Source organism: Alligator mississippiensis, chromosome 11, assembly GCF_030867095.1.
Source record: "Alligator mississippiensis isolate rAllMis1 chromosome 11, rAllMis1, whole genome shotgun sequence".
NCBI classification, from domain to species: domain Eukaryota; kingdom Metazoa; phylum Chordata; order Crocodylia; family Alligatoridae; genus Alligator; species Alligator mississippiensis.
In genome coordinates, this window is record NC_081834.1 from 47,468,802 (window position 1) to 47,483,708 (window position 14,907).

Consider the following 14,907-nt stretch of genomic DNA (forward strand, 5'->3'; position numbering starts at 1 on the left):
TGGATCAACAGGCATTTATTAGAACGTTAAAACCAGCCATCTATAAATATGGGGCATAGGCTGAAGGAAAATGTGGAGAACTCAGCAAATTTAAGAAGATGTGCTGCCAATCTTGAGTCTTCCCAGCTGGTATCAGTGGAAATCTATGTTGTGCTGTCACAAGTAGCCATACAGGCTTTGGGATACATGTTTGCTTTTCTACTTTGAAGTGCAAATAAATAAAAAGCTGGGCTAGATACCTCTTTTATCAGTAGCCAACTTGCAAGGTTACCTGTAATCTGGGTAACCAGCTGCAACTATATAATAGTGCTAAAGCAAAGTGAGAAACATGAGAAAGTAATGACTATTTGAGGTTACATTTTGTCCATACTAATGAGTTCAAATTTTAACCTCTTGTCCACGTCATCTGAGAAGGATTCACAGCTCACAGGCAAGAGGTTGCGCAAAGGACCCTCCAACATTGCTTGTGGCCACAGGAAATTCTGCTTTTCACAGAAACATAATTCAGCATGTTAAAAAGTACAGTGATTTCTGATGTTAACCACAGTGTGTGAACTGGCCAGTGTTGTCACCCAGCAGGTGATGGGACAGTAGCTGAAGACCAATAGCCTAAACCTTTGTCTAGGAGAAGAGGAAGTGAAGGGCACCTCTTCCAACGCAGAGGTCACTGCTGACTAGACAGTCCATCCACCCATGTGCTCTGGACATGCAGCCACCAACTGTGGAAAATGTATATGGCCTGTTGCTCAAACATAAGCAGACCAATTGAAATAGCATTTCAGAAAAAAAAAGACAACTGCAAATACCTGGATTTCCAAAAACACAAGACTTCTCCCCAGGTTTACCCTCTCCCCATTGAAATCCCTTTTAGCACAGTTATATCTTAGGGGAGTGGAGTATGTGTCAATGTGGAGCAAAACAAGAATGAGGGGTGCCAGCTAAAATGCTTCCCTTTGGCTCAACAAAACCCTCCTGCTGACAGAGAGAGCTGAGAAGGGGCAAGAGGATGTCAGATATTATAATTATGATTATTACTGCTGCTACTACTAAATTCCCCTTCCCTTGCTTCCTTCATTTTCCTGAGCTACTTAATACCCAATACTTAGTCATGCCTCATGGCTCCAAGCAGAGATGGGTGGCTATTGCTATTATGATTGCCATTGTAATGATGGGGAGGAACAGAGAGCAAAAGAAGTGTCTGGCATACGGTCACACAAAGAGACATTAGCAGACTTGGTTAAAGAACCCAGGAGTCCTCATTGCCAATCATCCCACTCCCTCCCTTAGACGTGGCTCTCAAAACTTGGCACTGAAACGAAGAGTCCTGAATCCCAGGATCCCCTGTTCTCACTATAACAACATGCTGCCCTCATAGGAACGGCACCCCCCTTGGTGGAAAAAATCTCTTCCTACCTAAGGGAGTGTTTCTATTTCCCACCTGCCCTCAACTCAACTTGGTAAGGTGCCTGGCACATTGAGCATCACTGAAATCCTAGCATTTCAGGCCAGCAGCTTTCCTTGCCATATAGTCACAGCCTACATTACCTCCTGCCCCAACCCTGAGAAGCCCTGGGATCCCTCAGAGACAGACTGGCACAGGCTATCTTCAATTGTAAAGTGCGTGTGGAACGTGCCAACCTGCTGCTGATTTCCTCGCCAGCTCCCACCAGCCATCATACACTGAATCCCAAACTGCTCGCCCCACTTGATGCTCCTACCCAGCCCATCAAGTGAAGTACGTTTGCACTTTGCTTCAGGAGGGTCTAGACCCATCACCCCACAGGGGGAGCTCCCACTGCCTTCTACCCTGCATGGAGTTTCTGGTGGGATGTGAGAGAGACCTTTGCCTTGTAGCTTTTCCCACAGATGGGGCACTTGTAGGGCGTTTCCCCCGTGTGGGTCCTTCGATGGGTAATGAGGACTGAGCTGTCACGGAAGCTCTTCCCGCAGTCAGGGCATTTATAGGGTCTCTCCCCCGTGTGGATCCGCTGGTGTCGGATCAGGTGTGAGCTGTCGCTGAAGCTCTTTCTGCAGTCCGGGCATTTGTAAGGTCTCTCGCCCAGGTGGGTTCTCCGGTGTATAATGAGGTTGGACCTTACATTGAAGCTCCTCCCACAGCTGGGGCATTGGTAGGGTCTCTCCCCTGTGTGGATGGTCTGGTGTTTGATCAGGGCCGAGCTGTAGCTGAAACTCTTCCCACAGTCGGGGCACTGGTAGGGCCTCTCCCCCGTGTGGATTGTCTGATGCTTAATCAGGGCTGAGCCATCGCTGAAGCACCGCCCGCACTCGGGGCATGCATAGGGCTTCTCCCCGGTGTGGGTCCTCTGGTGCTTGATGAGGTCAGAGCTGTCACAGAAGCTCTTCCCGCAGTGGAGGCAGTGATACGGGCGCTCACCCGTGTGGGTCCTCTCGTGCCGGACAAGGTGAGCCCTACGGCCAAAGCGCTTCCCACAGTCAGGGCATGGATAGGGCTTCTCCCCAGTGTGGACCCGCCAGTGCACAACAAGGTTGGATTTCTGATGGAAAGTTTTCCCGCAGTCGGCGCACTCATACGACATCCTTCTCACACTGCTCTTTGGTGGGATTGTGGCTTTCTCCTCACCCCTCACATTGCACATGGGTTTCTCCTGGCCCTTCACAGGAAGGTCCCATGGCTGCTCCCTTGGCTGGTACTGGTTCTTACAGGGATTTCCCTGCTTTGAGCACTGCGAGGCTCTTTGCATTGATGTCTCCCATGGCTGCATGTGCTCAGGACTCTTTGGCTGGGGACTGTCCACCTCAGTCTCACTCACCATCCCCTCACCTGCAGGGACAGAGGGAGAGTCCAGACAGGAGTCACTGGCTGTGCTGGGGAGGACTCAGAGAATGGTATAGGACAGAGGGAAACAAACCAAACTAATGCATGGGGAGATGAAGAAGTTGGGTATCTACTTCCACAAATCTCTGCCCAGAAGAGACAGAAGAGCAGGACCTGAGCATTCCTGAGGAAGGGGGCTACGGCCAGGTGTCAGCCAGGCTGTTTGGGGAGCCACGAATAATGTCTGCATGAGGGCACAGTACCTCCTGGGAACAATCCTGATCTGGGTGGGATGAGGCAGAACTGATAGAGTTCCTGGGGCCATTGTGGGAATCCCAGGTGTTCACACTAGTGGATGGTTGTATCCACGTCTGTTCATTTCCTCACCTGTGTGGCTGCCTCTTGTGGTCTCATTTTTTTCTGAAGCCTGCAGATCCAGGGCGAATGCCTCTGCCTGGAGATCCAGGGTGAATGCCTCTACCTGCAGATCCAGGGCAAATGCCTCTGCCTGGAGCTCAGTCTGTGTGTTGGAATTCACAGTTCTGCCCCATGGAAAGAAAGCAAGTGAGATCACGGAAGTTCTCTTACTCTGATAGAGCTGTTTCAAAATATGCTGGATAGATGGTACTACACTACAAGACAAACCAAACAGGTGAAAGATGCTCTTGGAGCACCGCTGGGTAGGCGAGAAGGTTCCTAGGGCAGGTACAGTTCCCCCCACAAAACATTCAGGCGCAGTCCATGTGTGCAACCTCCTACCCAGCTTAGCCCCAGAGCCTGTGCTGGGAAAGGAAGGATATTCAATGTACTTTTGTGTCTAAGTTTGAGCCTGTGTTTACAAGTATAGCATGAGGCACATACAATCCATCCTTTCCCTGGGATGCTCCAGGGATGCCGATTCATTAGGACCTCATCTCTCCCACTGATTATTCTCTCCCATGGGAGAAGCTGTGGAGGGGACAGCCTCCCTCACATGGCTTCTGGGAACTATGGGGATAGTTCCCCTGAAATCAGACCAGGGAAGAACCTGAGCAAAAGCTGAGCCAGGTACTTCAGAGCCCCCAGAGCTCCTGATATATGAAAGTAAAAGAAACCCTTACCTAGGGAGACCATTGTCTTATAATTCTCCCCTGTGTCCTCCCTGCAGAGGATTCTCCGTCTGGAGTTCAGCAGAGTCCGTGGAAGATCACCAGCTCCTGAAACAGCAAGAGTTCATCTTTCTGCACCTGTTATCCCATCCACAATCCCACGAAGTCAGATACAGGGATGGATAAAAATCCCACTCACTGCAGAAGAACAAGGCATTTCCTTTGGGGGAAGAATCTTCTAAAAGCTTTTGTGAAAAACAAAAAGGGGAAGATGGCATATGTCAGCTCCAGCTCAAGGACTACAGCACATCCCTGCCCCTTCACTCCACCTCGGACCAGCTCCTTTCATCTAGAGCAGTGGTTCTCAACTTTTTTAGACTAGGTAGACTCGAAACTCCCCTTCAAAAATGCCAGCTCTTAGTTTCACTCTTTTTCTAACTACAGGAAAACACTAAAGCAATTCTGTTGAAAGAACTCAGAAAGCCCACAAGAAGTCAGAATGCTTTTGACACTATGGATTCCTATGTGAAATCTCTGGGATTATCGTGTGAATCACTTTTGCACACCTCATGATGCTAACATTGTATGGCACCCTTGAAAGGATTTCAAAGCACCCCTTGAGAACCACTGGTCCACAGCCATAATATGAGGACCGGTCAGGTAGTTTTGCACAGGCAGAAGTTCTAGAGGCTTTTATTGTGAGACGATCTGCTTTCCTTTGACTGCAGCAGGGATGTAGCCCACTCCCCCAGGAGCAGACTCACCAAATCTAGCAAACTACTTTTACGTCCTCCCAGTAAGAGTCAATGATCAGAGCAGAGAAGAATCCAAAGAACTGATCAGGGACCGGGCAGGGGCAGGGACGGGCTTTTCCTCTCCCTGCTCCTCACCTTGGTCACAGGACAGTGACTCTGCCCAGGGTGCCGCAGGGAAGGGGCCTGGGCAGGGCTGGAGATGATCACCTCCCTCCCCAATGACTGCTCCTGCTGCCCCTTCCAGCCTCCCTCTCTCTGCTTCTCCTTTTCCCCTGCCTTCAGCCCCCTCCCCACTGCCCACAGCTGAGACACTTCACTGTCCCCTTTCTGGGGCATTCGCCCTCTAGCAGCTGGATCAACTGCTCTCAGCACCAGGAGCGAGACTGTGTGTGTCAGTGAGGGCAGCATCTCTGGGACTCACAGATCCAGGGGAGCAGAGATGGGTGCAGAGGGGCCGTGTGTGCAGCGGCCCTGTGCTGCCTGTCCCTAGCACTTTCCCTCAGGTCTCTCCCCATTACCTGGAGTCTGGTTTAAGAGTCGGTATCAGCAGAGCCCGGGGCTGCCCCAGGGGGCTGGTTCCAGCCCCCAGGTAAGGTCCCCCCTGGGCTGGGCACTGAGAAGCTGCAATGCAGGTCTCTCCCCAGCACGGACCACCCCTGGCCAAGCAGCCGCTGCTGACCCCAGACTCCTGGATCACAATAGAGACAGCAGCATTGTCTGACCCAGGAAGCTCAACCCTCGACATCCTGAGCAGAGAAAAAGCAAGAGCAGCTTCCTCTCCCTTAGCAACAACTGGAGCGCCCTGGAAACAGTGACTGCCCAGATAAATCCTTGCTCTGAAGAGGCCCCAGCTGTGTAACACCTGCATGTGTGCAAGCGAAGGCTGTGGAGGTTTCTGCAGGAGGGAGAGGAGAGGGGTGCTTATCTTCATTGTAAGGGCTTCTGTCATGATCTGACACTGGGATGAGATGCCAGGTTTTGGAGAGACCTCAGGGAAGGCCCTGGAGATGGACAGGCAGGGGACTCTGCACTGGGAGCCTCAGATCCTGCAGTCCCTGGGAATCTGCTCCTGTTTACTGCATTTTCAGAGCTACCCTCACAGCAGTCGCTGCCTCCTCTTGCCCTGCTCAGCACCTGCAGGGATTTGGTGCATGCCCATTGTGGGAATACAGGAGGCTCAGGAAGGCTTTGAATGGGGCCCTATGGGGTTTGCCTATTGTGCCCTGCCAGAGGAAGTGTTGAAAACAGATATGCGAGGACAGGGGTGGGGATGGCCACCCTGCAGTGTGGTCACTCACATCTCTCACCTGGGGGAACAGCAAGGAGTGCTGGCAACATGGCAGTGGGGAGAACAGGGGGCTGCTCTTAATAACCTACCCCATTATGGTCAACCCAAGATAACCCCCCCCGGGGTTCCCTCAAACGCCACAGTGGTGGATGAATCTCTCCAGCACCGAGAAGAACAAAGTTTCCCCATCACACACCAAGTCTAAAAGGATGAGTGAGGCAAAGTCCCATGCTTACAAGCAGGGGAGTGTACAAGCCTGTCTAGAGATGGGATCCTAATTTACACTTGCAGGCAAGAAGAGGTAACACTTCCTGCATGTTCCTTTTAGTGTGTTTGTGTGTGTGCATGCGTGCGTGTGCACACATTTGGCCATGCAACCTTGATAATGTTTTGTGTGTGTGTGTTGAGGGGGAGGGGGGGGTTGTAATAATCCAAATCCTCTCTGCTATTAATGTGCTTCTTTGTAATTATTAGGAAGAAGCAACCCTCTCCAGTCTTGCCCCATTTTTTTTCAGTGCTCAAGCACTGCTATAGCAGCCATCAGACTGTCCCCATGCTCTCCTTCTGGCTTTATAGGCTCTCCATACCTTTCTGAACATATCAAATGTGGACTAATAAAAAGTGATGCCTGCACCACATCCCTGGCCTGTCCATGGAGGAATGCTCCCAAGCATGCTCTGTGGACCTGCCCCCACTTGCATGCACCAAATCTGAAATGCAGGAGTGAAGGCACCCTGGGGCATCCACAGCAGCCATTCTGACTGCTGGAGGCAGCATTTCAACTCCAATCTGGCCTAACACTGCTCATGACTCCATAGGGACCAGCAGAGCCACATTTTAACTGGTCAAAAAGTGCAGGAAGCAGGGCAGATTAATAGCACTGCCCATGAGTCCCCTCAGGCCTTTATCCCCCTGGAGATGGACTAGGTGTGTGGAGGAGGTGGGATGAATTCCCCAGCAAGATACAGGTGATGATCCTTGCCTTAGTAAGGGGCCTGGTATAGTCACTGTTGTGTGCGGAACAGAAAACTAGTTTCAACTTAAAAGGACCCCTGCGCTCTCAAGTTTCAGTGCGGGAGTAAGGGGTTGGTGCTGGCTTGAGGGTTTGGCCCTGTGGGAGCTGTGGAATGACATCCCACCAAATTCATTCTTGCCATGTCCTGGTGGTGACAGGACTTAGTGGCATTCAACAGCTGTGGCTTATTAGACTGGCACTATCTCATACTTTGGACTCAACTCGTGGCACACTTGCCAAAAAGGTTGGCCATCACCGGCATACTCAATTTGTTTTTGCATAGTTGCTTGCCTGCTTAGATACAGAGGAAAGCAGTTGAGCTAAGACTTTGGAAAAGACCAGGGACACAAACGCACACAAAATGGACCGACATCACACAGAACAGGCGACCAGTGCAATGCTGGATTCCCTCCCACCCAGGCAAGTCTTGGTAACTTGCATCACTGCATGGCAGTCATCCCTACAAGGTCATGTATATATGATGGGACACTGGCAAATAAAAATCTTAGTTTTAAGCATTGGTAGATACTTTTTACTCCACCATCCACCCACTACGTCTCTACTAGTGATAACAAATAGGGAGAGCCCTTTTCTCCCCAGCACCACCTGGGGTGTCGAGGAACAATGGTCATAAGCTGATGGAGAACAAGTTTAGGTCAGAGATCAGAAGGCAATATTTTACAGTTAGGGTGGCCAAAATCCAGAACCAACTTCCCAGGGAAGTGGTCCTCTCCCCTACCTTGGGCAAACTCAAGAGGAGGTTGGATGATCTGATCACCTGTCTGGGGTCTTGTGAACCCAGCATGCATTCCTGCCTGTGGCAGGGGGTCAGGCTAGATGATCTGTTCAGGTCGCTCCTGACTCTAGCTACTATGAAACAACTGCAGTTCATGGGCAAGGGGTGGCCAGCTACTAATCTCCCTCATGCCTTAGTGATGGAAGTTGGCTTGGCAGGGATGGCAGGTTTGTTGACTTCCTAGTAGGGAAAACATTTTTGCCGAAAAAAGCGGTGGCATCTCTTTTGCTAAGTTTTCAAGAAGAGACTGGAGAGGTGCGTGTAGGAACAGCACATCCTGCATCTACACAAGGAGCTGGACCAGATGGACTGTGAGGTCCCTTGCAAACTTATGGGTCTATGATTTCCTATCTTGTTGTCAGTGTAGTGAGTTTGCTGTTCTCAGCCTTGGCTGTCTGGGCCTCTGAAGAAAACCCTGCAGATTCCCAGCATCATATTTCCCGCTTTCTACACCCTCCCCTTCCTTCTTTCCGAGTTTCCTGTCAGGACAGGGCTCACCCAGTTGTCCTCCTTGTTAATGGTCTCTGGAAGTCTCGGATTGTGTCTCTCCATCATCCATTAGTATTTGCACCAACATTTATAGTGATCACCATTCAAACAGTGAAATCTTTCAGCACAGAAAAAGGCAAAAATAAGAGTGTGAAATAACTTCTGACCAATGACTGTCCAAACTTCAGATATATCCCACCAGAGTTAAAACTTCCAGGGGCCCTGGCAGGGCTCGACTCAGGGAGTGGTATAGGAGAGATGTGGGGGGAAAGGAGAGAAGTTCCTTTGAGTAGGTGGAGGCCTCATACCACGAGATCAAGGGTAGGCAACACTGGTGGGTGAGGTCCTCTAGCTGGGCTAAGGTTTGCTGGGTTGTTAGAAAATGTGGCCTCTCTCTTTCTGGTCCTTCTACTGCTCCAGAGATGCAGGAGGGCTGTGAAAGGAATCCATCAGCAAAATGAACAGGGCCTACCAAGTAGCTGATAGTGCTAGGAGCAGGTGAGTCCAAAACAGAGCAAGAGGGTTGACAGCTGCGGAGGAAGCAGAGACCAGGAGAGGCCCTGCTTAGAAAAGGTGAGCACATGAACTGAGAGGGCCAGGGAGCAGAAGGAGGAGATGAAATAGGATGCATGTCTGTCCCACTGCCAGGGGAGAGAGTGGATACTGTATCTATTCCTACTGCCCAACAAGGTAGGTATAAGGAAACAATGCGCAAGTGCAGGCTGGGTACAGGTAGACACCAAGGGCACATCCAGACGAGTGAGGTCATGCATTATGTGGCGTTGCAAACACATTTGCAGCATCATGTACTGCAGTCGTGTTCTCTGCACTGCAGGTGTGCACTGCCCAAGTGTACCCTGCTCCATTTTTTTTCTGTGGGCTGCCTATAAGTTTATAAGTGGTACTCACCAGGATCTGGGGGAACGTTTGTTCACCAGAGCGCCCCAAGGGATGACAAGGTCAAACGGTCACAAACTCCTCCAGGACCGTTTCAGGCTGGACATAAGGAAGAACTTCTTTACTGTCCGAGCCCCCAAGGTCTGGAATAGCCTGCCGCCAGAGGTGGTTCAAGCACCTATTTTGAATGCCTTCAAGAGACATTTGGATGTTTATCTTGCTGGGATCCTATGACCCCTGCTGACTTCCTGCCCCTGGGGCAAGAGGCTGGACTCCAAGATCTTCCGAGGTCCCTTACAGTCCCAATGTCTACGAAATCTATGAAATTTAAGATCTTAAGGCTTCAGTCTTAGGTCTTAAGGACATTACACAGTTCTGGTGGCCGAATTACTTGACCATCCCAATAGTAAATGGACCTTGTATGTATGTTGATCCCACCCTGTAAATTACCATCCCACCCTGTATGTTGATCCCATATTTTAAATTTTTTGGGAAAGTAGCTTTTCCCCAGATGTAAATCAACAAACTGCAGATAAAGTCCTTGAACTGCAATTGCCCTCACAAAATCCCGTAAGAGAATCAAATAACCCAGAAGGGACTGAAAGGGTTAAGTGCACTAAAAACACCAGAATAAAAACTGCACTGAAATTTTTAAAAAAAGGACGAGTTGGTATTTTTATTGCATGCAGAAAAATACTGCAAGTACAAAAGTTGAGATTATTTAATGAATATCTATTGGCTGAATTTCTCCAGTTCAGTTTGTCTTTATACAGAAAGGAAACGAAACTCAAAGAACTGAGGTAGGAGAATCAAGTTGCTGGGCTACATGGAAAGAATGTCCACACATCCCGTCCAGGGTCCATTACTAAATCCACACTGGTTTCACTTGCAGTTTTGTCACTACCGCTGTAGCCAAATTGACTTTCCTTGCTATCGCTCCCACCAGGGCTTCCTACCTCATTTTCCCACAGCACATTATCTTCCATGCCTTGTAACACAACACTTCTTAACGCCCTTCACAACTAATTCACTGCAGATGCTCTTCCATGTTTCCAAAACCCACTCCAACAACTGGGCAACAGAAGACTCTTCCCTCTTGGAGCAAGTGCATGGTTGCTTTCCAGTAACCATTCCATACAAAGGGAACAAAGCCGGTCCTGAAATGGCAATGACAATGTCCAGCCCTTGAAGCTGGGAGGGTCATGCCCCTGGGCACAATGACCAGATCCATGTTCGTGTCCTTCAATTTCCCTTCCACGTCATCAGTGATGCATCCCCAAAATGGTTGCAGAATGAGCATGTCTTGTTACATCAGAAGAGGTCCTGGGCATCTGTTCCACACAACTTCCAGTCAGTCTTTCATTCGCTCTTTTGTCACCCACCCCTGCTTCTGACAGCGGACAAACACTCCTTTGGGAAATTTCTCCTCAAGAGGGTTTTTCTGCTGAAGCACAAGGTAAGGGGGTAATTTTGTACCATCTGCTAGAATGCCTAACATCATGGTGATTCTCATTTTATCATTTCCCGTGAGTTTCATAAGGCTGGGCTTGGAATCCTGTATCTCCACCATTGCTTGGCACGTTGGAGCATACTGGAGTCACATCTGCATTCCCAGTTTGTCCAGTTTTGTAACTGGGCTTCTCTAAGGTGAAATACGTGTTGCTGATAAGCGATCAGCTTTTCACTGAAACAGTTGGACAGACACTGCGCAAGGGTGGTCCTTCTCAGAGGGAGCCCATTTCTCTTCATTATTTGCCTGCACACACCCAGACTGGCCTTAAATTCTTTCCTACATACATTTAACTCACAGGTAGGTTCCCAAGTCTTCAGCTGTATCATTTCCTTTGTGATTGGAAGCCCCCATGTTTTTCTTGGATGCATTCAACCATGCACTGCTCTGTTTCCTGGAATTTCCCACTCTTTGGCCTTCAAAAAGCCTTGAGTATCAGCCAGACATTTTTCAACTTTTCATTTTTCACCAGTCACAGAGGGTTTTTTTCGAACACCCTGTATTTTTGGCTGCCTGGCAGTTATTGCATTGCTCCACGTAATTCATGACAATCAACTTGAAACTGGCATCACGACGACTTCTTTCCTAGGTTCACTTGCAACTTCACTGCTTTTCTCACCTCTACTTTATCCACAACTTTAAAAGCCGTTATTATAGAAGGATGAAATTAGAATAAAACAGGTGTTTCACCATGGGAAAGATGGTGTACTCTGACAAAGTAACAAGTTATTCCCATCATGGCTGCATTGTATTCTTCTCTAATCAGGTTTGTTGCCAATCAAATGAGGGAAAGGGGTAGCCAACTGTAGGTTGATCAGCATGTAAGTCACGTGGGATTTTTCTGGTTAGTTCTGAGGGAAGAAAAGGTCGACTTGTAACCTGAACAATGTCTATGTCAGCCAGGGGAGTGAAACAATCATGCAACACAGCTGAAAGCTCTGCCAGTGAAACCTTCAGGGTGGGCACAGCTCTGCTGGCAGAAGGCAGCTCCTGCCATCCAAAGTGGTGGGTGTGCCTTTGGCTGCAGACACAAATCCTACTTCCGACAGACTGCATCCCCACCAGGGATTACAGCCACTGTTGTGCTGTCACACTTCAGTTAAAATAGCAACCTCCCTGAAGAACAAACAAAGGCTATGTTATACTATGGAGCGACTGCCCCTTTAACTTATGTGGCATTGCTATGTTGGCTATTGGCTGAAGCCTTATTCTGCTGGCAGAGGTGCCCCCCACCAAGGATTTTGCTGACAGAACTACATTGGCTATGAATTATGATCTTTTCACCCTCCCCTAGCTGATGTAGCTCTGCCAAAAGAGCGTTATAATGTAGACAAGGGCTGAGCCTGAAGCATCCTCCTATCTGAAGCACAGTTCATCCAATGCAAATAACATAACTTTCCCATCTGGAGGCTCTTTAGACTATTCACAGTACAGTGGACTGTTAGAAGAGGCAAGGAGGAGGTCCTTGAATGGGCCTAGCTGCCCACAGCAATAGAAGCAGAACAAAGTAAAAGATGGGCTTATTTGGGACATATTTTATGAGAGCCTGATATAGTGGAACCTGGACAGTTTGTAGGGTTAGGTTCCAAATATCTTGTGAAGGTGAGGGTTGGCAGACCAGCCTGGGGGGTAGCCAGCAAAACCTGGCTGTGCTCTGGGCTGCACTGTCCATTAGGAAGAATGCAGTGATTGCAGCAGGAGGAGAAATTATATGGAGTCCATGGCTGCTGTCCTTGAACTACATGACCACTGAGCTGGCTAGAAAAACAGCATCAGGAGAAGTGGGGGCTGCAAAGAACAAACACAAATATAGCACCATATAATATAACAACAGAAATCATCTCTCATAATTCATGAATCACAGTGCACACCATAGTTCGTAATTCATGGTTCATAGCTCACATACACCGCTAGAGGGATTGTGTTTGAACACAGACATTTTCTGTTATCATTTCCTTGTGGAAACTATCGTGATATATCTTTTCATAGATTGACTGTAAAACACTGACACACCTCGTAGCTGCTAAGCTTCGTGCTGGATCAGGGTCATGCTCCTCAATTAGCTGCCTGAGGCTGGAAATTGTAGTCATTATTTTAGCTAGATCAGCCACTTGGAGCATTCCTGATGCATCTGTACCATATTCCTCCTCTGCTTTGATGTCTTCTGCTTCTGTTTCCGTTGCATTGCTCAGTTCCAAAATGTCTTCCTCGGTTAATTCTTGACAATGGTCTTCCAAAAATTCTTCCATATCATCTTCCCCTATCTCGTTAAACCCTCCACTGGGAATCTGATTTGCCAGGTCTTAGTTCTTTGTTTTGTTTGACAGTGCCCTGTCCAACTCAAACTCCTGTATGTCAGCAACAATGTCCACCCATAGCCTGCACCAGGCTGCTGTGAAGCTTAAAGGGGTTATACATCGCCAGGCCTCATCAATCAAATGAATCGCATTCTTGATGGTAAACTCTTTCCAGGACCTGCGAATATTTTCCATGTCCCCTTTGGTGGCAACAACAAGATGAGAGAGAAGCTTCCTTGTGTACAAACGCTTGAACTGAGTTATTATCCCCTGATCCATGGGCTGCAAGATAGAAGCAGTGTTGGGAGGGAGAAAAACCACTTGAAAATTCACATCAAAGGTGTTTACTGATTCAAGGTGGCAAGCAGCATTGTCTACTAGAAGAATTGCTTTCTGAGCCAGTTTCTTCTTACTCAGGTAACTTTTCACAGTGGGGATAAATTCATTAACAAACCAGTCCTCAAAAATTGCAGCTGTCATCCCTGCCTTTTTATTCCACTTCCATACAACTGGCAGTCTTTCCATAGTTGTGTTTTTCAATACCCGTGGCTGTTGGGCTCGATAAACCAGCAAAGGTCTCAATGCTAAATTTCCCGATGCATTTGCACAGAACATAAGCACGAGCCGATCTTTGCTTGGCTTGACACGGGGTGCTGCCTTCTGATCAAGGGTTGTAAATGTTTTGATGGGCATCTTCTTCCAGAAGAGGCCCAATTCACTGGCATTAAACACCTGGTGTGGGCTGTAGCCTTGCACCATTCCTGAAAACCTTTTCCTAAACTCCTCAGCAGCTGTCAAATTCACACTTGAGCGTTCGCTTGGAAAGCTGGTGAAATTACTAAGATGGTATCTGGCTTTGAAGCGCCAAAGCCAACCAGATGCTGCAGGAAACTCCTCATGGGTGTCTGGATTCATTACCCGATACAGCTCTTTAGCTTTTTCACAAATAATGGGTCCATTCAGAGGCAAATTCTTGCTTCTTACATCCTCGATCCATAAATACAGAGCATCCTCCAAATCATCATATTTTGATTTTTTTAATGTTTTTACGGTTGACCATCCACCAGATGCAGCGAGTCGAGTACGAAGGCGAAACTCTTGCTTAAGCCAGTCATTAATAGTGGTAGCAGTGACCCCGTAATCTTGACACACCTTGGCTTTTAATTCACCTCTTTTGACACGATCAATTGCTGAGATTTTTTCCTGGATTGTTCTTGTAAAGTGCTTCCTTTTACCAACACTACTCGAGGGCTTCGAACTCATGTTTAAACAAGAACTTCCAAAAACTCCTACAGTAAAAACACAACACACATCTGCCAAGGAAGTTACTGATCTGCATAGCAAAGGCTCACATGTGCAAAGGAGCACACCATGAGGCACAGGATGCTTGCATAACTTGGAAAGCTTAACTCTTTTTAGAGCCGCTTTTTGGATACTAAACTAAAAGGTATGTACCGTTCTAGTCCTCACACTGCGAATTAAAGAAGTTGCACATTACCTGAGTATGAATTATCCAGGTTCCACTGTAATAGGCTACCAGGGCTTCTTTGGCAATCCCCATGTGAAAGGCAGAGCAGCCAGCTGAAGGCCTTTTGATGCCACCGTGCATGAAGAAGTGCTGTTGCGAAGCAGACTACGTACACTCACTCTCTATGTGCTCACACCAGATCCCAGAATGGATGCAATGCAGCTTCCTAAGACAGGACCCAGGAGCCATTCTACAGCAGCTCCATGGCCTCATTTTCTGGGATCTGGTGTGCAAATGGGTGGGGTGTGCTTTGCAGCACACTGCACAGCACCAAAAGCAGCACTTTCTCCTCTGAATGCAGGTTTGGAAGAATGAGTCCAGGCACTGGTACCTCTTGATTTGCCTTATGCACCTGACAGGCACAGGAAGATTGGCAAGAATGGTGACAGCCTGCTGCCTACAAATCTGAGCTGGGGGACAGGAGCCAGGACAGGGGACAGGAGCCAG

At 48.4% G+C, this 14,907-nt stretch overlaps 1 protein-coding gene across 9 annotated transcripts in view; it reads right to left on the reverse strand.

Moving 5' to 3' along the window:
- Window positions 1–14,907, reverse strand: part of LOC106739887 (zinc finger protein 501-like) — a 20,147-nt gene continuing 5,240 nt past the window's right edge. For 6 of the 9 annotated variants that reach the window (XM_059714225.1, XM_059714224.1, XM_019481041.2 and 3 more), the window contains one exon: window positions 9,769–14,221. In XM_059714225.1, coding sequence (XP_059570208.1) covers window positions 12,939–14,221 — 1,283 coding nt within the window. In that variant the 3' untranslated portion in view covers window positions 9,769–12,938. Of the gene's footprint in view, window positions 3,340–3,897; window positions 4,853–5,158; window positions 9,194–9,768; window positions 14,222–14,907 lie in introns of those variants that run through there. The other 3 variants (XM_059714226.1, XM_019481046.2, XM_059714227.1) reach the window with 3 other exon arrangements.